We start from the raw sequence: 25,783 nt of genomic DNA, 5'->3' as shown, positions 1-25,783 counted from the left end.
GCTACCTGGATATGAATCATAGACTAATTACAACTCTGACATTTTTCTCTAAAATTTCTTGTGTGCAACATTGTATCAGTGAATGGGGAGTAGTTTAAAAAAACCCAAACCACACAACAACTAATTTATCTTTTCCTCCACCTACGTCTTCGAAGAAAAAAAAAAAAACATTTAGCAAGAACCTGCCACTTTAAATGTGAACTCCGGACACTGACAAAAGCATCTTCAACACAGAAGAGGAATCAAAAAACCACCCCCCATGTATTTGTGGTAATGATATGCAGCAGTGCAAGGAAAATGACAGGATGGTGCAAGGCACCTGCCTATTCTGCAATCTAATTATCTTAACCCTCTTGACCTTACAGACAGAAACTCTTTGGAACCTCTACCAAGAATTAATGGCTGAGGGCTATACTAGTATTTGACATTATCCCCTCTGTAGACATTTCTAAGAAACGGAGGATTGGCTTCTTAAATTTTCCACTTCAGTGCTATCTTTGCGTGAACAAGCCTGTTGTTAGTGAATACTATAAAAGTGACAGACACACACAAAAAAGTCCTCACTGCTGGAATGGCATCTATTTCTGTACACATACGTGAAATAACATTAAACACAGCACTCATTTATACTCAGTGGTTCAGCATATCTTGACCTCCTTATCTTTGCACTTAGTTTTATTATAAGGAAAAATGGATGAATGAACTTCCTAGAAGTGTCCAAAACATCATCTTAATTCAGAAAACTATTTTATACAATATGTTTAACTAGTTCTTTAAAGCACAATATTCCCCAAAATTTGCTTCTTTCTACATATATCCATTTTCATTTTATAAATCGATTCTAGACTATACACAATACAGCTTACTATAAGCTTCGTGGGGTTTGCCGCTCTGTTCCCTGGCACATTTTTCCTCTGTGAGTTTTCTTTTTCTCTGGTTTGCATTAAACAGTCACACTGAACACCGGCAGTGAAACTGAAATCAGACTAAAAACTGGTTCGAACCAATTCCCACACAAGCCTGTGAAAACTCAACTAAAAATATTTCTGTTCCCTGTTTCAGAATAAGTGTTTGGGTAAACCCTGGCATGCCCAGTAGAAACCTGTGAGGGACACTGGACCATTAGCACCGCAGGGTCTACAGAAGAATGATGCTGCGTTGCAATCTCCCCTGCTACACCATACCCAACGTGCATCTGCAAACCTTCACTTCCCTGGGTCCCTGGGACAAAGAACGAAGGCCACGATGCAGCAGGGGAGCATGGTGCATGACACCTTCTTCTAGATGAACCCTCTCCACTAAATGCTCACCTGACCACGTAACAACCTTTACTTTTAAGTATTTTTCAGGATCAGTACCTCAGAGTTATCAAAACCATTACTGAACCATTTCTGGCTGGAAGAAGAACAATTTCAGTTGCAAATGAAGCTGAACTGAGAAAATGTACCATTTGACTCAGGGACCAGTTTGCTGTAACAGATTTTCCAAGTGCTTCCTTTGAGAAAAAGTTATTTTACAAAGTCAAAAAAACAGCTTAAGACTTGAAGACTCCTGAGCACTTCCCCTGTGCTCAAATCATATTAAACCCAGGACAGAAAGCTGCAGCCTGAGCCTGTCCTTAGCCACAGCGAGTGCAGTAATTTTGGTGGGGAGGGAAAGCGCCCTTTTTCTAACCTACCGTTTCCACATTCTTTTCCTTTGAAGAGAAACTTACTTTCTAAGTTAGCAAAATATTGATGATCTTTGGCACAACTTTATCCTTAAATGGCATAATTTAATCTCCTCTGAGACCCTTCTGAGTTAAACAGAGCCAATACCTTTTACGCAGTAGCAGACAATTTATTCTCTTTCAGGAGTACCTTCCTTCATCAGGGTTGTCAGATGGAAAGGACTAAGAAAATACTGGGAGGCAATGGAGTTTTGTGGCACATTGCGACAACTACGTTGCATTTAGTGTATCACTAACTTGTTTAAACCTGTTTTTTAGAAGGGTAAACACATACCCATGTACACACAAGTTGCCATCAGCACACATAATGTTGCTGCAACCCTTGACAGCTTACATGCTTACATGTCCCTCGCCTGCTGTCTGCCCTTGTGGAACGCAAACTCCTCGGAAGAGGGCACATCTTCCTACCAGTCTGAACAGCAATAGCACAACTGGGCCAATGAAATGGGGCTGTTAACATCACCTCGATTAAATACTGGACACTAAGTATAAGCAATAATTACAGTCAAATGACCACAAGTTGTTCCTCTAATGTTCCAGTGTTGTGTTATGTGTATTAGGGCTCATGATAATTGTGTTGCGCCACATAAACTTTCATTCTGATGAGCTAAAAATATAATAAAGTTTTACACGTAACTAGCTTTCACAGTAGACAAAATAGACAATGCCAAAGGCACAAAGGTGGAAAAAAATAAATAAATATTAGTTGAGTTCCATTTTATAAACACGTACCCGACTCTGTGTATTGTTTATCAGCTTAACGTATTTTCAATTCAACAGAAAGATACAGAGAGACAGCAGATCATGCAAGTGCAGAAGCAGAAAGCTTGCTGAACTTGAAACATGCTTTGTAGCACTATTGACTAAAACACCAAACAATGAATGCTCACTTCTCAAAATTCAACCATGAGGTAAAGATATCAACTAACTCCTTAATTTTGCATACTTGTAATACAGAAAAATTAGCGGAGGTACTATTTATTTTAAAAAGATTTGGATTTAAAAAATGTTATTTGATTCAAGTCCTCTGTCTTAAGTATGAAACAGTTTAAGCAAGACTGAAAAGCCTGTGAACAACTTGCTTTCCACATCATATGCATTTTTTATTGCTTTTGACTTGAATGACATTTTCTGTGTTCTCAGCTCTGAACACTGCCTATTTTATCTACGTCTTGCCTTATGTACTAAAAATTAAGACAGCCTCTGCTTAAAAGATAAGCTGTGGAATAGGCTTTTCTAATTATCTAGTAATATGTTATTGCCTTCACATACGATACATCTAAACTGACTCCCTTTATCTCCAAAATACAATCTAATTACAATTCAGGGGCAGGGTGTGTGTGTAAGACAGTCAATATAGCAGAGATTCCTGCACTTTACAAAAAATGAAAAAAGCCTACGTCATTTTAGAATGCAAATTCCTTGCTTTAATGCAGCAAGAAGCTTAAAATTACTACAATATACCAGCTTACATTTGAGCTTTCAGGATGGGTCTGCAAACTCATTTTCTATACAGACAGCTTCCTACAACGTGATTTACACAGCAGCCTCTCTGTGTTCCAGATCATAGCCATTATATTAAGAATAGCTCCTAGCCAATAAATCCACATTATCTCCATTCTTCCACTGAAATGGGTTACAGTCAAATCAGCAGCTCCGCTTCCCATTGCAACAGCCTCTACTAACCTCCTGAATCCCAAGACACAGATAATAGATGCTGTCAGGTGCATAGTTCTCTCCATTTGGCCTTCGAATTTCATTGACAAAATGTGTCAACCCATAGTTTAACTCAGCTGAAGTATGTGATAATAGATCTTCCTTTAATTTCACAGTCTTTGCTGTAAAATAAGAGAAAAAATGCTGCATTATACAACAGAATTATTACATGGTGAGGGTGGCTTGGGGTATTTTTGGACTGGAAAGGGTGAAACTGGCTTTATATCCTCTCCACTAACCAATGAATGAATCTAAACGTACTAAGTAGTTCAAATGCCAGTTCTGCATTAAAATAAACAAGGCTACCAGAGTGAAATCTGGTTAACCAAATGCAGTATCACCCACCGACGAATGCACTGTCATGCACGGCTGAGGATGGCACAGAAGTGGCCCAAGATGCTGAAGTGAAGACAGTGCTCCGTAGACGGAGACCTTCAGGGGAAACGGCAGTTTCCAAAGATCCAACTGCATAACGCGAGGGTGCTAAGACACATGTGGGAGCTGAAGAACAGCAGGAGTAGCAGCAATCCCCCTTTTCCCTCACAGTATAAATGTACACACAGGGGAGCGTCACAGAAAGAGCAGCGAGGCTCCACAGGAGCGAAGGCCACCTCATGTCAGAGCTCCACAGCCAGGTAATGCCAGCCTCAGAGGACGATCTCTTTCCAGGACTAAGGGCAGGATGCCCCTTCCCTTGCAATTTGGAAGTCCAGAAAAGGTGTGAACTCCAAGGCGAGTTAGAATATGAGGAAAACCAGGATGCAAACAAAAAATCAAAATGGACACGGAAAGTCAGAAGAGCCAGGAAGGTGCTGTCCTGGCTCACACGAGAAGTGTGAGACCCAATGTTCTGAACCAAGAAGTGAAAACTAGGAAAAAAAGAGTTTAGGAGCTCTGTGGTAAAATAGTCCCAGTCATTGTGGGAACATTAGGGGCATGTGAAAACTTCTATGAAAAATTCCAGCTGAAAAATCAGATGACTACAACAATTCTCCCTACCAAATAAGAATCTGGATGCCAGATTTTTGGAAATACTTACTTGATTTCAGTTCCTCTAATTCTGGAAGCTCTTCATTTAAATACCGAGACTTTACCCAGTGCTTCCACGCGTTTACACCATACGCGTATTTGAATGGAAAACTACACTCTGAGTTTTCAGAGCTGTCATCGTGAGACTGGTACTCTGACACCGCTTTCCTCTTCACCCCCTGCCATGGAAACACAGTGGTTAACGCTGCCCACAGCCGCTAACGGCAGCAACACAGAAGCCGGGCAGAATAAGCAAGCTGCAGGCCAGATTACAAACGGAAGGATCAGTGTAAAGAAACACATGCTTCATTCAGCAGTAGTTTCTGTGTTGAACATACTTCTAAGGACAGTATTTACTTAGGCTGACAGACGTTTCTAATTTGCCTTTCAAACACAGAGTAAGTTTTGATAATGAAGTTGTCGTATTGGTTATATCCCATTAAGCAACAAACACATGATGCACCATATAATTTCGTGTATTTATAGGATTTCACTGGGTTAATGTGCAGGAAGTTAAAGACGTGACAAATTATGTCAGAAGGCTCAAATGAACTCATCAATGGAAAAGCCAGTGTTGGTCCCAAATTAAAGCATGTCCAGCAGTAGATATATGGACCTTGTCCAGCAGATAATGTTGACAGTTTAGACTCTAAATTTAAAACTAGAAAGACACATTTATTCTTAGAAAATTTTATTAGAAGTTTGCTGCTTTTTCAAAGCTGCGACATCTACTGCGGTTATTGCAACAAAACCATTTCAGCTTTGTGCTAGGCATCAGAAACTCTATCTCCTGTTAGTTTCCTTCTAAAGGAAAGAATATGGCTAATTTATTTGCAATGTCTAAACTAAGATTTTTGAATGAAAATAAAATCTGGGAGAACTGCAAACAAGTAAAATATTTTTTTTTAACTATTTTATATAGGAGATGCTATAGCTCCCATTATAAGCCATGGTAATGCCTGCATTCTTGCATTTTACTATCAAATTAAAGCTCTGTTCACAGTAGAAGGTACAAAAGCATTACCAAGAGTACAGTAATTAATACACACTAGCACATTACATCAACAAGTCTACCAATAGGAAGCAAAAATGGGATCAGAATTTAGAAATCTCACTCCTGTTGAGTCCAATAGCTAACTGCAACAGACATAGGACTGAAATAATTTTATTATTTGAAATATATCAATTTACATCATAAAGACAGGGTATTTGGTATGAATAGGCAGTAACTTGTTTTAAAGCAGTATAAGAACTGAAAAAAACCCCCACCAAATAAAAACCCTGGCATATTTTTGTCCACTTAAATTCTGTGCTTTTTGATTTATTTTTTTTTCATAGCATGACAAAATTACCTTCTTTTTGGACCGAGGCCTTGGCTGTTCCTCATATTCTTCCCCAAAAACAGGAGGTAATAAAAACTCGTTTTCTGTATCAAGCTCCTCAGTTGCTGAAAATATAGTAACAGAGACTTACTTCTTAAACATATATGTTATAATAATGGTTTGAAAAAACGAATGCAGTATATCAGTGTGCATTATCATAAGAGGTCCACAAAAGCACACATATAAACATGACTGGATTTCAGTCAGAGTATATATAAGGAAGAAATTTTTTACAATGCTGGTGGTGAAACACTGGCACAGGTTGCCCAGAGAGGTGGTAGATGCCTCATCCCTGGAAACATTCAAGGCCAGGCTTGATGAGGCTCTGAGCAACCTGATCTAGTTGAAGATGTCCCTGTTCATTGCAGGGGGGTTGGACTAGACAACCTTTGAAGGTCCCTTCCAACCCAAACCATGCTATGATTCTATGAAATAAACCTATTCTTATTTTGGAAGTAAGGCAAAGCTACAAAAATGTTTATTTCTAAATAAATGGTAAAGGATACAATGCTCCATATTTTCAAGCACTATCTCAAGACACTAAGGCAGCATTTCTTACGATGGACTCTGACACAGTTTTTCCTGCCTAGGCAGTCTTTAGCATTAAGAAGTTTAAGTTATGGTGAGAATGAACAGCTATGAGTGGAAAAAATACAAATTTACTTACTACATGCACTTTTGTTCATGTATTTCTATCATTTCTATTAATGTTTTATATAGCACATTATACTTAGTTAAAAACATTAAGAATCAGAATGCAAACTCTTTCAGAGAAACTGGTTTTAGTCTACATTCATACAGTGGTGGAGGTCTAGCTCATGATGGATATTACAGTAATCTTGGTAAACAGATATACGGTAATATGTCAAAATACTATTTATTTAACATTTCAGGGGTAGGATGAAGGACTATTTCAGACAACACAATGGAATGAGACAACATACGAATGGATTTAATGTTGCAAGTTCCACCTTTATTTACTTTACTGAAGATGGTTCATCCCTCATTTAGCCATCAAATAATGTCTTCATTCAAAACGAATGCTCTTCTAATAGTCTGATTTCATCACCTTCTACTCAAGACACCATTCAAACTGGTCCAGATGAAACAGCACTCATATGCAAAGATTTAAGAACTGTGACCCAGACTAAAAACCAGTCCTTGCCCTGTTGCCACAAGGAACCTCATCTGAGAATGTATTCATTATTGCTTTCCGTGACACATGCCATCTGAGACTTTGAGCCTTCAAAATAGCTTTCCTAAATCCATGTCCAAAACCAAGTTGATACAGTTAAGTTCTTTAGTGAAAGCTTAACTCCCCCTTTTCTTTGCGTTCTGTTTCAAATACCATATTTAGAAAGAAGGAGGAAGTAATTTAGAAGTTGCCAGTCTTGCAAACGCACAGCAAAGATTTACCTAACAGTCATTCAAGTGGATCTTGCAATCAAATAAAACTCCTCTGAAAGGATAATGAAACAAAGTGCAGTGGTTGCCCATAATGCCTATTTCACAATATTTATTAAAACGACAGAAAAAAAATACCTCTTGGAAAGTCTATTTCAATATCAAGGTCTGCTTCATATGGAACATCAGGCAAGCTTGTCCGTGCCTCTGTTTCTGAGTTTAGTAGATTTGACTCAACTATCACACCTGTTGGAAAAAAAAGAAAAACAAGAAAACCTCTTGTTATTTTAACCAACACACAGACTAGTTAAAACAGAACAGACTTAGAACATTAGAAGCTGAGTGGTTCTAAAGCTGCTTGTTCTGCTCATCACCATCCAAGGTTTTGTTGTTCTTGGGATCTCAGATTTACTTCTCCAATCTGATTTCCTTCAAACAGAAAAGACACTTACTAGCCCATCTGTCCTGCATTAAGCTGTGTCAGCACAGCACAAGCATAGAAAATCAAATACTGGGGAATCTGGATCATATCAACTAATCACAGAACTCAAACAAGCCTGACAAACCAAACTATCTATTTTTCTACACAATTCTGCCCACAACAGAACAGACCTTCAAATCTGTGAAAGAGATCCTAGAAAAGCAAACAAGGAAGGCAGGCTGAGAGAAACAAAAGCTTGACCGCTTTCCAACTGCTGGCAAAGACAGATTTCTCCAAACTCAGTTCTCTGCAAATGAGCAAGCTCTGATCCCATGTATCTACTCATTCAGCCAGCTGTACTTAGCAAAAGGGAACAAGGAACTGCAAATGACAACCCTGCAGCACTACCAGAAATGTCCGGCTTTAGTGGGGGAATGGCAACAGTTTGGAAAACAATAAGCCTCCTGGGACTGCAGTGCCACTGGCATCCTATATACCAGGCCCAAAGCATAACTATCAACGTCCTTTGAGGCATCTGTTGAAAGACCTTGAAAAAAATCCATCAAAATTTCACCTGAGTCACAGAAAAACCTTAAAATCTAGGTTTTGGAAGAGAAGGAAAATTATCCTGGGAAGATATAGCCGAGATGAGGAATTTGGCCGGCAGGGCTGGGAAAGAGGGGCAAAGAGGTAAGTGCACTGCAAAAATATCATTACAGAATGTGCGAGATTTTTTTGATCTTCAGCTGTAATGTTGTCCCAGACAATTCTCACCTTTGAGGTGAGCTGATGGGATGACAAGCCATTTCAGCATCACAACCCCCATGATCTATCAGCTGACACATTGCGATCTTCAAAGATGATACTTGCAGGCCAGGATCAATCAAAAGCAAAAGCACCATTAGGTCACCTGTTTTTTTCGACCACAGTTCCACTTGTGAAATGTATGTTTCTCTTAGTTTTAAGAGTCTGCACTTCCCCACACACAACTTTCCTTAAACTTTTGACTTGAGTTTTTCTGGGAAAAAGAAAGGATTGATTTTGGCTTGGTTTGATTTATGTTGAGAAGAAAACACGTGTGTGCAATCCTGGATGACTGCTTGCCATCAGCCAAGGAGCTGGTGCAAGCAAAGGGAATGCCTGTGTTTGTAAAGGCAAAGATCTGGTACAGGACACCAAGGTCACACAACAGACTTCAGAAAGTTTTCTGTATTTCAAATGAGCTAAAATGATCTTCAAAAATATTTAAGTAATTAAGATTTCAACTTAAGAACTCAATAATAGCACTATTATACTGAAAGAAACTTTCCCTAAAATAAAACAAACAAACAAACAAAAAACCCAAAAAAACCCCACCATAACCAAAATCACAACCTTTCTCATGATTCTTACACACCCACACATACACCCCAGTGCTCCAAAAAGTCAAAAACTTGGCAGGAAACTCACTGGCCACATCAGAAGCTTCATCTTTTCCATCATGTTCAGGTACCACCCCTGACAAGTTCAGTAGCTCAGTTTCCAGAGGATTTGAGGGTACTTTTCCCCTCAGATCTTCTATTGCTGCAAGGATTTTCTCACTGCTATCCAGAGTCGTGGGCAAGAAAACTGGAACTGGCACCTATGCAGACAGAGAGGAAGAGATAAATAGAAAAGAAAAAAAAAAAAAAAGCTGCAACAAAGCATCAACAGCAGTCAACACAGAAACAAACTCTCTGTTCTTTGTCTAAAATTTAATTTAAAAAGTTAATACAGATTAGAAACATATCACTTTAGTGTGGGCTAACAAAAAAATACTGACAGGTTAAAACATTCAATATAAATGACTGAGAACCAAAGGGAAAGCACAAAAATATACAGAAAAAAATTCAATATGCCAAAATATAGTGGGTCAAAGTAAGAACAGAAGGGACTTTGGAGCTTCAAACCTGTCTTGACTATAACTTCAGACTAACAGTTTGGACAAATCAGCATCCTGTTTTAGCAGCCTGCTTGTGAAATATGGAACTTTAGGAATTCAGGGTTTTTTTCCCCAGTTTGTATGAGATTTGGTACCTAAGTGATAACACATTTAACTTAAGAGTTATTCTCTTTTGCTGGCACAAAGTTCCTTTTTTTTTTTCCTTTCTTTTCTCCTCCTGTTTATCCCACTCCGCCATCCCTCCCCAACACAATCTTTCCATTTCCCATTACTCTTTACTTATTCGGCAAACTCAAAAGTACCATTCAGAATTGTTCCTAAGAAGTTCAGCGTTCAGCAGCATAAGATTTTCACACCGAAAGCAGGCAGACAGGTGCTAAAGAACAATCAGGAAATTAAGTGCCACTGTAAGATTTCTAATGCTTTTCCCATAAACAGTGCTGCAGCGTCCTGCAGTCCTTTAGCTGGACCAGAACAAGAACAGCCAACAACCCAAAGCGGTCCCACACATGGATGTGAATAGATGCCAATCTAAAAATGAAGCCGAAGTCTCACTTACAGGAACAGGAACTGTTGTAGGAACGGGAACTTTTTGACTATACATGTTCATAGGCACCGGAACATAGACAGGTACAGGAATAGGCACTGGGACATACTCTTTTTTCCAATCATCTTCTATTAAAAGAAAAAACAAAAAGGCAAACACTGCCAGGTACTTAGATATATTTTACACCTGCAGTTTAGGAAAAAAATCAGAATGTTTGCAATATGTTCCAAGACAGTAACAGTTTAAAAAATCTGCAATGAAGAAATGAGTAGTTCCAGTATAGTTGAAGAGTTACCTGTCTGACAAGATTTTGTCTGCATATGAGGTTTACAGTATGTGGCTTTCGTCATTGTCAAAGGCTTGCAAAGAACTGCCTTGTTCTTCATTTCTCTGTTGGGCGTTGGAGAAGGTGGCGGTGCCGAGCCCTGCAGAGAAGAAAACAAAAGAGAACGTCCTGTTACACCAAACTGATTTCAACACAAAGTTCTTGATTTAATCTATCAGTTCATACTTTTCATATATGAGATACTGAAGAGCAAGCTCACAACAACACAACACAACAGCATGAACTATGATTCTTTAATTGCAAGCTATTCTACATTTCTAGTAATGAGCTGCCACTGCCAGGAACGTAACAGTTGTGTTTGCCTCAGTCAGGGCTAGCACTTTTATTAACAACTTCTGGTTCCTTTTCCTTTTTTTTTTTTTTTTTTTTAAATTTAAGATACTCTTGAGATATTCTTTTTTACATTCTTGTTTAAATGAAAGTGCAATTTAAAGGATCTTGTAACTTAAAAATAATTTTAGCTGTAAAAAGAATTCACTACAAGCTAACAAACTTTATTTAACAAACAAAGAATTAACTATAGGATAACAAACTTTTGGCTCAAGGTCTAACCTATAACCTGCTATAATCCAAAGACCATGTTTTTTTTTTAAATTTATTTAGAAATAAAATATCTCCAAACAATTTTTTAATACCTAAAGTATGAACTTCGAGCTCCCCCTGCTGGCTCCACAATAGTGACAACCAATACTTGGGAACATCACATAATGCTCAAACTGCATCCTTACAGTCAACAGGTAAAAAACCTCTTGTTCCAGACACGGTTTTTGTCCCCTAGAACCTGTTTTAGAACCTGATTTGAGAAACAGACTGTCACTTTTATTTGGTCATATGTAGCAAGGCTAGCCCCACGTAACCTTTTCAATTCAGAAAGTCAAGTCGTAAGAACAGCAGTAGACCTTATTTAACAGGCATACCCTTTCTAAAATAATTTTTAAAATATTGTATCACTAATAGATTTTATATGATTAAAAATTTATGGCCTGAATGAACATCATTGGAAGCTATTAAACATGAAATACTAGATGTTTCTAACCTGACAGTTTAGCATGTCTGATGTCTCTAGGTACCTAAGCAAACTTATTTTCTGTGCTTTTCATTAATATATTTTATTATGCCATCAAAATACTTTCATCTAAACCTAAGATTTACCTTACAGAAACCTATTTGCATTAAAAAGGTGAGTCAATTTTTTCATGGAAAAACAGTCACTTCTGAGATCTTCCAAGAGACAAACAAATCAAAACAAAACTAAATTTCAAACAGAATACACTAAGCTAACAAAAAAATATTATTAGTAGTAATACTTTTGACAAGCTGACAAAAACTAAAACTCAGAATGAAGGCTGCTGCTCCACTCCTGATCCCCATCCTCCCTGACAGTGATCCTGCAAAAGTTACGCTTCCCCACTCCGTCACCTGCAGCAAAGTCAATCAGACCTTGAGCACCAATTATTCTACTCCTAGGGATTATAATTTAAGAGCTGAAGCTTTATTTTCAGCCTTTCAACACTGAGATACAACCTTAGTATTGTAAATGATCAGTGAAATTATCTTCCCTTTCTATACTCAATAAATACACCTGATCAGACTAAACATGTCATGCATTATAGATGAAAAGTATAGCTGATGATTTCGTTTTCCAGAAGACACTGAAAAGATAAATTATGAAGACTAAAAAATTTAATTTCAACTACTGATGTGAAAAAGACTGAAAAACTTCCTAAATTTATCGTACTATCATTCAAAGATAGTAATTTTTTAGCTTTTTAATAGCATCCCTTTAAGCCATCAGGATCTAACATTTTAAATACATCTAATTATGTTATATATGTATTAAATATATGTACTTACCGTTATTTTTGTTCGGGGGGTTTGACAGCCCTGATCTAAAAATGTAAGAAAACATTTTTAGAATTTTTTTTTTCCCCTTTTTCAGAATCAAAGCAAATTTCAGTAAGCAACTCAGACAACGTGTATCATCAGGGAAACATGAAACTAACAGCACTGATTAACACTGTATATCCCAGGCTGAGAACTACCCGCAAGACTTCTCACTCGCAGGCACCTCACCACGCCGGCACTGAACCTTACACAAAGGCAAACACTACATCAGTGCTCCATCCAGATGCGAATATCGTCTCTTTCAGAAAAGTAAATGTTCAAATACGAAAATGGCCATATAAAGAAGTTGTGTTGATATAACTACATTAATTAAAAGGCTGATTTATTTGAACTTTGCCTGACATGCCACTTAAACCATGTGAACATGCATTCAGCCCCCACGAGTAAATTTATATGGTACCTATTGCCAACAAAGTGTGCAATATATTCCTCTTATCTAGACACTTTCATCCCATTCTCACTTAGTTTCCATTTCACTTATTTCCTTTTAATTCCATTTATTTCTTTTTTCATTCCTAGTGCATTTATCTGCTGTCTGTGACCAAAACACATGTTGAAAAGAAGTGTTTCCACAGAGCACACAATGACAAACCAGAGCATGAGAGGGAAGCATTTTCTGTCCCCATCATGATACAACACTAAACTTACGCTTAACCTAAAAAGATTTGTTTTTTAAAAAGTGGTTACAAAGCTGTTTGATTACCTGATGTTTCAGCTCTTGAAAAAACAATAAAATAAAGAGCTAAGATAAAAATAGCAAGCAGCGCAATGATGCCTCTGATGATAAAATAAAAAAGGGTAATCTCTCACACAGTTTATTACAAGAAATAAATAATCCATGCACTTTACATTTTCCTTTTAAAGGAAGCATCTTGTTTGCCATTTAGCAGCCATAAAGCAGCACATACCATAGTGTAAGTTCTCAGGTCCTTTTTGGGTTGCCAGATTTGGTTCGTTCTGTTGACAGTAGAAGCGGAGCAAACAGTGCTGATCACAGAAGTGTTTCATTTCGCCACGCCACTGCACTTTCTCTTTGAGAGTTCCTTGAGACTTACAACAGTCACATCGCACAGCCTTAATGCAAAGGAAGATTTTTGACATTTTTAAACAAGCCTTGGGGAAAAAAAAAAGTATTTCTACATTTTAAAAGGTCACATTTTTAAGAGTACTGAAGAATCATTACCACTACAGAGTTAAGTCTTGCTCGTGTAGGCTCCATGATAGATACACTATTTCTGCATATACATGCACGTTTATCACTTTACTTTCAACTGTTTGCTGGGGGGTTAACACCCAGAATTAATATGCTTTGTTTCGCTAAAGACAGTCAGCAAAAAAAATAATGTTATGCATCAGTTTTAATTAATGCCACTGAAACATTCTGCAAAACAAGAGCAGAAAGCGACTGAGACTTCTCAATGACTCTCTTGAACCAAGGACAAGCAGAGATTTCCCTTCCTTTCCCCAAAGTTTGGTGCTTTTTTGTTTAAAGTCACAAACAAAAGCTCTTCCCTAGGTATCAGATCAAAGCCCTTTAGTGTAAATAACTGTTATATTTTCATTATTTTACAAGTTTGACAATTTAAGATTCCAATTAATAGTTAGTTCTGCAAAGTCTATGATTTATAAACAACAATATCTCTTCAACTAAAGAGGATAAATCTACTTAGCACATAACTTGAAACTCAAAACTTTATTCTTCTGTATCCCTAGCTAAATATGTAAGTAATATAACTTTCACCAGCCTACATCATGATAATTTCATGAGGCATCACTAAGACAGACATTGTTTTTCTCCAATATAGGTTCCACTGAATTTAATCAGCTATGCTATTAATTATTATCTGAACAGTGGTAACCCCAATTTCAGATCCTCAAGTAAGCAAAAATTTGTTTGCACTACTGCTCCCCTTGATATTGCTTGCAACCTCCTTAAAAAAAATAATAGTCCTTTATATATACCCAGGAATCCAAAACAAGTCAACCTAATAATAAAGCCAGGAGAGTAAGAGGGAAGTTATGATAATATGCAACACAAAACATTAATATATAAAACCATACACAACACTGCAGTTATGCACAAGGCTCTGATGGCTAAAAAAAATAAAAAATAAAAATGGTCCAACTATAGTTCTCACAACCAAAAAAGTACAAATAGGCCAATTAGTTCAAATTTTAAAAGTAATTAGATGTTGAGTTCCTTCTCTGTATTTAAACAGTCCAGCACCACCCTTCGGCAACGCAGGAAATTCAGCTCTCAGTTGTAATTTTCAAATGTTTAAGATGGTATATATAGAGATTCAATTCTAACAGTATATCCAGCTTTAAACTGGGAGCAATTAAAGCTGTGGCTTCAGGATCACCTCACACCAAGGAAGGGCAGGTACTTCTTTTCCCCCCCACTCTGTGCAGGTGTCAGCAGTAGGGCTCATGCACCCGCAGGGTACACAAGGTCAGAGACCTTACAGCGCTCTATTGCCCCATCCTCCCTCAATTTTTATTACATCTGTCACTTTGACTTTCTGCTGATGCTGATCCAGAGCTCTTGTTGCAGCAGAGATGTCCTCAGTGGGACAAAAGAGCTCGGAAGCTGTGTTCTTGGAAGGGAGTGGGGAAGATGAAGTGTGGAGCGTTGCCAAAATAGCCTAGATTTATCAGTTCAGAGAAACTGTGAATTCACACCTTTAATGCAAATGCATCCTCCAAAGCCACCAAAAGGCTGAAATACCATTAGAAAAAAAAAGAAGTGTAATTCACTAATTTTAAATCTCAAGCCCACTTAACACCGATTGTTAAGAATGACAGCTGACTCACATACAGAAAAGCCCACCTATTCTGACCTGCTGCACACTGCTTGACTACCAAAGCACCACTTTCTGCTCAGTTTTCTCTCTCCTTCAAAGAAAAGTGATAAATCTTGTCAAATGCAGTAACTACAGCCTTTCTGTAACTGTTTTCTCCCTCTCCTGGTTCTGCTCTTTCATTTAGGCCTTTGAGTGAGTGCATTGCAGTCTCTCCTGGGCTGCTACTACGGTATTTAGGTGAAAAAAGAATTTATTTGTTTCCACATGGAAATTATTATTCCTCAGCAAGGCCAAGAATACTTTATAAGGATGCTTCACTTCTCATCCCAACATTTGCTACACTGCTATTTCCATAATCATGCTTGCAGTCAATACTATACACCCTTCCATGCACTGAAGTTTCCTATGGTTTCCTACTGCTTGCTCTCCCCACTTCCTTGGATCATGAAATTAATGGAAAGAGAAAGTGTGAATTCATGATTTTCTGCTCCTTCCTTCCTTCCTTTCCATTTGTTTTCATTTGGGATACTGGCACTATCCATTGATTACATCTCCAAAATCCCTGCCTTCAAGTCTGCTTTTTTATCTCTGTGTTTCCAAAAAGTCCATCTATACTCTGTGCTCCAACTGCAGATAACTCATGACTGCTTTTTGGTCCAATTCTCCCAGGTCCAACTTCAACATGTTCAAATAGGCATAGTGATCAGTATAAATCACTAACGCTTGCCCAAAACTTGGTTTAAAAACAAAGTTTTGACATGTGGGGCTTTTATTTACATTGTTAATCCTCCAATGACCTGTTCCTAATGTTCTCCAATGATTTGGACTGGTTATTAATTTGACCCAATCTTAGCTGTCTATTCTGAGTTCAGTCCACAGTAAGTAGGAAGCAAGAGATGTTTCCAGAGAGTGAGTGATTACAAGAGAAAGATCTACTATTCTGAAACAGTACCTACTTGAAATTGAGATGCCTAATTATACAACGGCTAAATTCATACAAGAGAAACTCCATGAGGTTGATTTGCTGCCTTTACCATTTAGATTAAAGCTGGCTCCGTTGTTTCAAACTCTACCACCGCTGACAATCGTTGCTACCTGAGCTCACCAGTCACAATAATTTCTCTGTGCCTCAGACTGTATTTCCCCACACCTGACCTCAGTCATCACTGTACGTGCTCAATCCAATCAATACTCCACTGTAGCCCTGAATGACCTGTAAGAGCACCTCAGCTGTAGTATTTTCAGCAATGTTCCATAATGTATATTTAAAGAAACATATTTCTGTGCTGTTCTCGGAACTGTAAACTCTTCTTCAAGGTACTTTTAATGCTCCAGTATAAGTAACATCAAATGATTGAAACTGTCATCAATCATCAGGCTACTAAAATATTTATATTGAAATTTCCCAGGCATTTTTCAGATGAACATCTAAACCATGGCATGCTATTGAAGTTTACAGGAGAAACTCTAATAACTTAGGGAACTAACCTCAAGACACCAAAAATTTTACCTCTCTTCTCAGAGGTGCATGGACACCATACAGTCGAAATTTCCTCAGAACTTGGCACCAACCGATAACTGTAGCTGTCACCCAACACATGATTAGTACTGAACTATTCCTTTTACATTTCACTCCTTCATATTAGGTTTGAAGAACGCTTCTAGGTAATACTTCTAGATAACAGTCTGTTGTGCTTCTACCACTGCTACCTCCTTCTGCCTTTTGAGAAGAGAATTTTGACGGTCAGGGAAGCTCTCCCATAATACTTCATTATTTTTAAAAGTTAAGATGTTTTTCAGATAATACTACATGAGAAAGATGTGTCCATAAAAAAAGTAGACAAAGAAGATGGAGACAAACACTTGTTTAATGAACATAATGCTGGTGTTAAAACATTACTAGGTTATTACTACTTATTTCTCTTCATGTATACATTCATTGAAACTCCAAACTAACAGGGGACATTGCATAAATGAGACAAAGCTCATACATATGTAACTATTCTTTTAAGAAGATAACAGACAAAACAGCAAATGAAGTACAAATTCGGGGAGGGGTCCATGTCTATTCTGTCTTCCTATATTTTGATCATGATCTATATTATCTATTTATGGCTAGGTAAGAACGTCAGCTAACAATGAGCTGCCAAATCTAAGATATCTGGAGTGACTTTTATAAAAAGAGGGAGAAGTTATCAGCAAGGATGTAAAGGAAAAAAAAAGACAACAATTTTAGCAAAACACACAATTTCCCAAAACCTATTACATGTCTTCCCCGTGTAATAAATCCCAAACTTTTCCCAGAACTGAATTAGACAAAAGCTTTAAGAAATATTTGGAAAACAAAAAAAAAAAGACAATCATGTAACATCATGAAACACTAGTTCCACTAGCAAGCGTTAAGATTCAAAAAGCAGAAGTATCTAACACTTCAGTATCGTCAGAAGTGTCAAAAGTCACTAGTTAGCAGCAAGTCTGCTTAGAATAAATTGCCTTTTCATGGCATCATGTCTAATTTTCCTGCACCACAGAACCAACAGCATTTCTTAAGCAGACTTAATGGGCCAATTAAGTTATTGTCTTATCCCATGTATCAGATGGATAACCTGAAATCAGAGTTTTCAAGTGGTTCTCAAACCTGAATCAGAGTACAAGTTCTATAGAAGTTTACGTATATGAAACTAGTTTGGTACGCACACCCCCAAGACTATATTCTTTGCCTAATCACCAAGGGATTTCTAAAGCATACCAAAGCTTTATTGGGTTCTCTATCAGAAAGCACTTTTTATGCAGGGATAAATTTCACCCGATACCCCAAGTTTTAAGGCATATAGATTAAATATTATTGTATGAAGTTAACATTTTAGTAAGTTTAAGAACTTTGCAGCCAAGCTTCGTCACCCTATTTTCACATGAGACAGAAGAAACACATTCTGGTCTTCAGTAGTTCTCTTTCAGGAATGTGTAACAGGACCCTACATATATTACCAAAAATAAAGACTTTACAATGTTTGGCTGTAACATTTCTGGAACCAGCCTTTCCAAAATATCAGATATGTCTTCAGATTCAGTTCTGTTATGGTAGGTAGATCATCTTGAATTACAGGACTTGTATCTAGACCTCTAACATTTCAAGCTTTTTATGGCCTTCCAGGCTGTACACAGAGTTTTGGTAAGGTGATGAATTTTGTACTGTCTTTTTTTGCAATTGCATCCACAACTGTAGTTCTTGTTTTGGTATTATCAGAGTAGCTTTTCCAGGATGGTCACACCAGAAATTTTATCCATGGTACTAATCGCAGGTTAAACCCAGTCCAATTTCACCTTTATTTCTTTCAAAAAATCAAAACAAAAAACCTCTTAAGGTGAACTTTCTGCTGGTTGTGCTTCACAAGGTAGTTAAGCTTCCAGAGATTTAGAAATAGATGCCATCTGTTCGATTAAAACTTTTATTAGAAATCCATTTGGGCTTGCTTTTCACTTTGGCATCCTTTCCACTGGGAAATACTGAACAATCAAAGCTTTTGCAGTTCAAACTGTGGGAGAAGGGAAAAGGCAAAAAAGGAGGCAAAAAACAGGAACAAGAAAAACTCTGCTAACCTAGTTTATCGTCAGCCAACTTAAGGTATCATCCAGCTGCTATTAACAGTGTTTTCAACATTCTGAATACACATTTAAGAAGTTCTGACAAGAAAAATACGGTATCAATTGAGGAGAAAAAAAAAATCGGAATTGTAAATTAACAAGTATACATAGTAGTTTCTTGGTTTTCTGTAACTCAAGACTTCCTTGCCAAATGAATTAATAAAATCAGATGGTAGAAATGCTGCTGCAAGATCTAAGAAAACTCAAATGATGAAATTAATACATTTGCTTATTGTGTAGCAAATGCTTTGCTGAAGTAAGCCATATTTGCTGCACAGTCCTTGAGATATCCTCACACGTGCATTTTTGGTTTTTTTAACTGTGGAGCTCTCGTCAAAAATTCTGAGTTACTTGCCTTGTAGTACCAGTCCTGAAATTTTTTACAGCACTCTTCACTGCAGAAATCTCTCACTACACCATCAAGTTCCTTAGTTGCTCCCTTTTTGCACAGCTGTGAGCAGTAATTACAAGTAACACATCTCAGTCCTAACCGTCTTGCAAAGTCTTGTTTATATAGCAGCTTGCAGCCTGGAAACAGATTTTAAACATTAGGAACAAAGTAATTTTTACAGAGAGATATCACAGTTAAGAGTTAAATATTGAAAATTAAATGAATACAACAGCTAACAATTGGGGCTTCAGACAAATTCAGGTTGCATAATAGACTATATTTCAAGACATTTTTACCTGAATACTTTTCCTGCACAACTCTATGGTTTCATGTGATGTCTGCATCTTTTTCAAAACACTACGCTTGAATCTGTGCTTATCAAATCCCTAAATAAACAGTCAGAAAAAATACATAATTTTCTTTTCACATGGACGCAGGCAAAAGCATTGACTTGGAATTACATTGCTCAGATACATATCCTCAGAATGCTAGATATCCATGCAATGACAAGCAGAGATTTTAAGCTAGACAACACTAGATACTAAGACAATACCTATCTTCAAGGATCAACTTATTTCTATTACTACTATCATTCATATTAGTACAACAAACGACTTAAAAGATCTCAATTTTTTAGAGCACTAATAGGTACAAGATGACCTAAGAACTGAGAAGTTTCTTAAAAATATAACCGTAAAGGAAGCAATGATCAGTACTGAGAATAATTACGTAATGACAGGAGTTTACACATGAAATTTGTGTCGGATTTGTATGCAATTAATCTTTTATTTTTTCTTTTCACATCAGGTGGGTTGTTGGTTGTTTTGGTTTTTTTGCATTTGCTACAGAGTCGTAATTTCAAGGTTGCCGTAAGGACAGCTGTATTCTTCAACAATCTGATCCTCCCTCGAGCAAATTAGAAGACATTCTAACATATTAAATGCATTAAAAGATGAATACTGTAGCTATTACGTAGGCTATTTTGAGAATATAATGTATTTAAACTACCTCAAATCTAGCGTCTATTCATCTGATGCCTAAATCGTATACCATATATCTCTGTAATTGTGCTAATTTTACAGAAGAGAACAGTATGAGAAGATGAAGTAACTGTCTATATTAAACACTGGAGGGACGAGGTAACATCTACACAGACCTTTACTCTAAGGTACCACACCAGTTTTTATCATCTCCCAAATACCACAGTACCACAAGCCTTCCAAGTGCCCCCTCTGCGAGGGCATACAGTCTAACACATGCAGAGTTCTCTACTTCTGGTAAGTTACGAAACTCAATATGTAAAATACACGCTGTACTTCCTCTGGCATACAGAATATAAAAATACTATAATTATAATGTACTCAGTAATTTCAATTACGTGACTTGCACCGTTGCCTATTAGGGTAGAATTTCGTATGTGTGAAACTGAGACACTATTTTAAAATCACAAAAACACAAGAATGCAAGTGGAAGCCGCAGCGGACAGTATCTTCCAAAAACAAGAGATTATTGAGGAATTTTAACTTGCAATGCTACAAGCTTTGCTAACAGATTAAATTTGCCAGCAATGTCAAAACAAGTTAATTATAGAATACTGTACAAATAAGACACTGTAGGTAATAACTGTGCTTTAAACTGGCTTTTTTTCTTTTTTAGTTATATATCTGATTCTTTAACAACAGAATAAAGAAAATTACTAACACACAAAACAGGCAGCGCAGAAAGAAAGTGCCAAATCAAGCAATCATCCTTACAGTGCAACTAATTCGGATGTTAAGTACACTGCTCTGAAGAAAATAATAATCCTGAAGACAGCAGTGTGTGCAAGCTACTCGTTAAAAGTACTCATTAAAGCAGTCAGTATTTTTTCCTGCTGGCTGTATCTCTCATTATTGTATGGGACATTGGATTCTTTCCATTTCTTTACAATTCCAGAGATAGCTCAACACCACAGTGTACCCTCCTCCTCAGATGTGCCTTAGAAGAGCCATTCAATGCTGCATCAACCTTTCAAGATTATAGATTAGTACTCTACTTCTGATCAGGTAAGATATGTGCACCTGGCTAAATAAAGGAATGGAAAAAGTTGACATTTTTCTAAACTATAGAGAGTAAAATTGAAGAAGATACTGCTGTTGCATTAAAAAACGCTACCAGGTAAGAAATTTTCCATTCTATAGTCAAACATCTCCCACATCTCTGTGACTCAGGGAAAATAATGAGCAGTGAACATTAAGTAAGGGGAAACAAGAAATCCAAATTTCCAGTCCTTAAGACTAAATGCCTGAAAAACATTTTTTTTTTTTATAGATCACTGACTGCAGGGTTTCTTGCTGAAGGAGGCCTCTACAGAAGATAGAAAAATCCATCTTTCTAAAACTTCAGATGTTGACAGAAGATTGTTACAACCCTGAAGACTTCTAAAATGAAGTAACAGGGTTTTCTTTCTGCAACATCTTGAGCAAAATCCTTCAAATTTGTCTGGTACTTTTTTATGTCTTTGTAATACGTAACTTAATTGACCTGACCAAGGTTGCTTTAAGATCTTGTCACTTCAGACAAAGGGAAAACAAAATGCCTTTCTTTTTATAGGATGTATTTTAATTAGGTCCTTGGTACTCTGTGCATATTTAGGATAGAACTTTTTATTATAATACTATAGTTTTGATTGGAATGGTAAAACTTTCTCTGAAGTATGGAAAGAGGTACTGGCCTTTGTCAAAACAGACTGAGCTCAAACAACTTGGTCTTCATGGTGCACACTGTAAATCCTGAAATCAACAGAGAAGCAGCCTCCACGCTGGCTTTGTAGATGTGACCAAGAAGCGGGTTTTAACTGACAGTACATTGTGGATGAATAATACAAGGAGCACTGGTTGTCTGATCTTTCCAGTATCAACACTAAAATCCTGAGGCTTTGGCCAGCCTAACTCCCCTGGGGACTCGGGAGTTCATGAGTATAAGCACTGTCTAAGACAAACGGCTGACAGCCCCAACATTTTGAACAAAAATATACAAGTAAAATCCTAAACTCCTCCGGATTTCTGCTATAACACCAGATATACAAGTTACAGCATGACCAGATGGAAATCTTCAGTGCCTGAAAGTGATTCTAAGAAAAAAACAGCTCTTAATAATTTCGAAGAAAAATGTAAGTGCAAGTCATTTGGTTCAAGCTACACAGGTAATCAATTATGTTCTTTAGCAAAGTTCTAACAGAAGACCACCCCACAAGTCAACTGTCTCAGAAAACCACTAAAGAGCATCTTCAGACAAAGTATCTCCAACTCAGAATTCGAACCAGGCAAAAAGAAGTAGCTGACTATCTGCTAAATCAATGTAACATACCCTTAATTACGCTATTAGAATTGTGGCTTCCAGGCAAAACCCAACACAAAACCTATCCCTTTCAACAGGCTTGAACTTTGGTTTCCCACATAAACTGTAGAGAGAGGATAAGCATCTGAACAAATCCAACAAAGGCTTGCTGGCAGGACAACACACAAGCAGTTCCTCCAGACCTTCACTTCAGGCATGTTCCAGGTCAAGAGAGCTTCCTTTCTCTTGGCAGACCCAAGAACTGCCAGGCCCAGCCCTGCAGAGCTACCCACGATAGGAACATGTTTCACTTGGCTGTCCGCAGACTCAGTGCAAGCAAGCTACTAAGAACCTGATCCTGTTCCACCGGCAGCACTCACCTGAATTACGGGAAGTTCAGTACATCGACACATCAAGCAGCTGTCTCGACTCCTGAACACTAGTCTTGTTTTACCACAGAAACTAACATCTTTTATAGAATGTAATTGTTCTATCCTAAAAGTAATTCACTTTTTACCTCTGAAAGGCTGTACTTACTAGACTACCTTTCTCCTCCTTCAAGCTACGTACAAGACTTGTTGTTCTCTCACCTTGTAATAACCTCACCTGTTATCCTTTAACAACTTAATCTAGAGAAGAATAACAACAGGCCTGTCATATCACACGCCTGTAGTATCAAGAAGCCTGTATCATCACAAGCTAGGTCTTGAAGATTTCTTGAGCAATCTTCCACCTACAGCTTTCTGCTGCCTTTCGTTGCCTCCCTTTGTATCGATTTGAACGCAATAGCCAACTCTTCCATACTCACATTCCTATCATATCCTGTCTCTGGCCTCACAAACATTACTATCCTTAGGAAAACAGATGCAATGCATCCAATTTTGGGTCCTGCTTGGATTACCATTAAAATAGACCCCATCCTCTCCAAGTAACAGAGGCTGCGTCTCCCACCTCCTTCTTTGTCTTCTGCTTAAGAACCTTTTAGTATTTTATTATTCAACTTTTATACATCCTCAGTTTATCTTGGTATTTTGTGATATTAGATACTAGCTCCTTCTTTTCTCCTGCCTCTTATTCCCATTCAGTTACTCAGTTTCTGCTTGTTCTTTCATCTTTTGAAGTTGATTATTCTTTCAGGTTAATAAGAAGCATATTTATAAGCTTTCTTCTTGTGCTCACAATCTCAGCACCTTAAATTGTCATCACCACTTATCTGCAATAGCCAATGCTGTCTTTGTTTAAAGAACCGTCTCAAACATCTTCAAAGACACAACAGTGTAATTAACACTAAAGAACACCAATTTAACAAGGACTACTGCAGTTGAACAATGCACAGGATTTCACTTTATATTCTTTACTGTGTTAGAAATTAGCTTTCCATGAATGAAAAAAATGTCAACATTCAGCACAACCTGTATTCAAACTAAAATTTAAATGACGTTACTTTAACAGTATCAATGTTCTCCCTCTAGAGAGAGAGGGAAGATAAACATATAATCTCTTCCTCAGCATAGCTTTACCTTTTGACTTTTTCAACTACAAGAACACTGCCAGAAGTATCAAAACCCAGGTTAACAAGTTAGAGTTTTCAAGTCATTCCAGAAGATATTCATTCGACAAGCACTAACTGGAAACTACATTTACACAGTCAGACTCTCCCATTTGTGGAACACCACAAGAATTGCCTCCTCTTCCATATGCATTTGTGTGTAAGGTGCGAATCTGTGCTTTCCTTCAAGCATAGCTAAGAGCCTTCACTTGGTGCTTCTGCAGTAAGGGAGCCTGTTAAGTATTTGAGAAGGGACTTTTCTGATTTGAATATGGAGTCCATCTACCTGGACTTGTGCAAAGCATCTGACGCTGTCCCGCAAGACATCCTTGTCTCTAATCTGGAAAGACACGGATTTGACGGACGGACCATTCGGTGGATAAGCAATTGGCTGGATGGCCACAACCAAAGAGTTGCAGTCAACGGCTTGATGTCCAAGGGGCAACCAGTGATGAGTGGCATTCCTCAGGGGGCGGTACTGCTTAACATCTTTGTCAGCAACATGGACAGTGGGATTGAGTGCACACTCAGCAAGTTTACTGATAACACTAACCTATGTAGTGTGGTTGACAGGCCTGAGGTACAGGATGTCATCCAGAGGGACCTGGACAGGCTTGAGAGGTGGGCCTGTGTGAACCTCATGAAGTTCAATCAGACCAACTGCAAGGTCCTGCACCTGGGTCAGGGCAATCCCATGCACAAATACAGGCTGGGCGTAAAATGGATTGAGAGCAGCCTTGAGGAGAAAGACTTGGGGGTGTTGGTGGATGAGAAGCTCAACATGAGCCATCAATGTGTGCTCAGAGCCCAGAAAGCCAACTGCATCCTGGGCTGCATCAAAAGAAGCATGGCCAGCAGGTCGAGGGAGGTGATTCTGCCCCTCTGCTCTCCTGAGACCCCACCTGGAGTACTGTGTGCAGCTCTGGGGCCACCAACATAAGGAGGACATGGACCTGTTGGAACAAGTCCAGAGGAGGACCACGAAGATGATCAGAGGGCTGGAGCACCTCTGCTATGAGGACAGGCTGAGAGAGCTAGGTTGTTCAGCCTGGAGAAGAGAAGGCTCCAGGAAGACATTATTGCAGCTGTCAGTATCACACTTGCTTAGTTGATTCCTGATGAGTTTCACTGCCCTTATGTCTTCATCCTTCACATTCCTATCTGCAACTCTTTAATGGCTAAGTTTATGAGACTGTACAGCTTCATGTTCACTTTCTTGAGCTCTTGCTGGAACCCCTCTCCTATGAAGACAGGCTGAGAGGGTTGGGGTTGTTCAGCCTGGAGAAGGTTCCAGGGAAACTATTGCAGCCTTCCATACCTAAAAGGGGCCTACAGGAGAGATGAGGAGGGACTCTTCATCAGGGAGTGTAGTGATAGGACAAGGGGTAACGGTTTTAAACTGAAAGAGGGGAGGATTTAGATTAGGTAAGAGGAAGAAATTCTTTCCTGTGAGGGTGGTGAGACACTGGAACAGGTTGCCCAGGGAAGCTGTGGATGCCCCATCCCTGGAAGTGTTCAAGGCCAGGCTGGATGGGGCTTTGAGCAGCCTGGTCTAGTGGGAGGTGTCCCTGCCCAGGGCAGGGGGGTTGGACTAGATGATCTTTAAGGTCCCTTCCAACTTAACTATTCTATGATTCTATGATATGCTGTCTTTTATACCTTAACTCATTTTTATC

At 38.2% G+C, this 25,783-nt stretch overlaps 1 protein-coding gene across 2 annotated transcripts in view; it reads right to left on the bottom strand.

Annotated features, from left to right (window-relative positions):
- Positions 1-25,783, bottom strand: part of ZMYM2 (zinc finger MYM-type containing 2) — a 93,917-nt gene that overhangs the window by 6,136 nt on the left and 61,998 nt on the right. For both annotated transcript variants that reach the window (XM_054223755.1, XM_054223745.1), the window contains exons 10-19: positions 19,205-19,377; positions 13,309-13,474; positions 12,350-12,384; positions 10,445-10,574; positions 10,162-10,277; positions 9,131-9,302; positions 7,399-7,506; positions 5,827-5,921; positions 4,485-4,653; positions 3,416-3,567 (exon numbers count right to left, since the gene is read on the bottom strand). In XM_054223755.1, coding sequence (XP_054079730.1) covers positions 3,416-3,567; positions 4,485-4,653; positions 5,827-5,921; positions 7,399-7,506; positions 9,131-9,302; positions 10,162-10,277; positions 10,445-10,574; positions 12,350-12,384; positions 13,309-13,474; positions 19,205-19,377 — 1,316 coding nt within the window. The remainder of the gene's footprint in view (positions 1-3,415; positions 3,568-4,484; positions 4,654-5,826; positions 5,922-7,398; positions 7,507-9,130; positions 9,303-10,161; positions 10,278-10,444; positions 10,575-12,349; positions 12,385-13,308; positions 13,475-19,204; positions 19,378-25,783) is intronic.

This window comes from Rissa tridactyla, chromosome 1 (assembly GCF_028500815.1).
Source record: "Rissa tridactyla isolate bRisTri1 chromosome 1, bRisTri1.patW.cur.20221130, whole genome shotgun sequence".
Taxonomy (NCBI): domain Eukaryota; kingdom Metazoa; phylum Chordata; class Aves; order Charadriiformes; family Laridae; genus Rissa; species Rissa tridactyla.
This window is presented reverse-complemented; position numbering and strand designations above follow the sequence as displayed.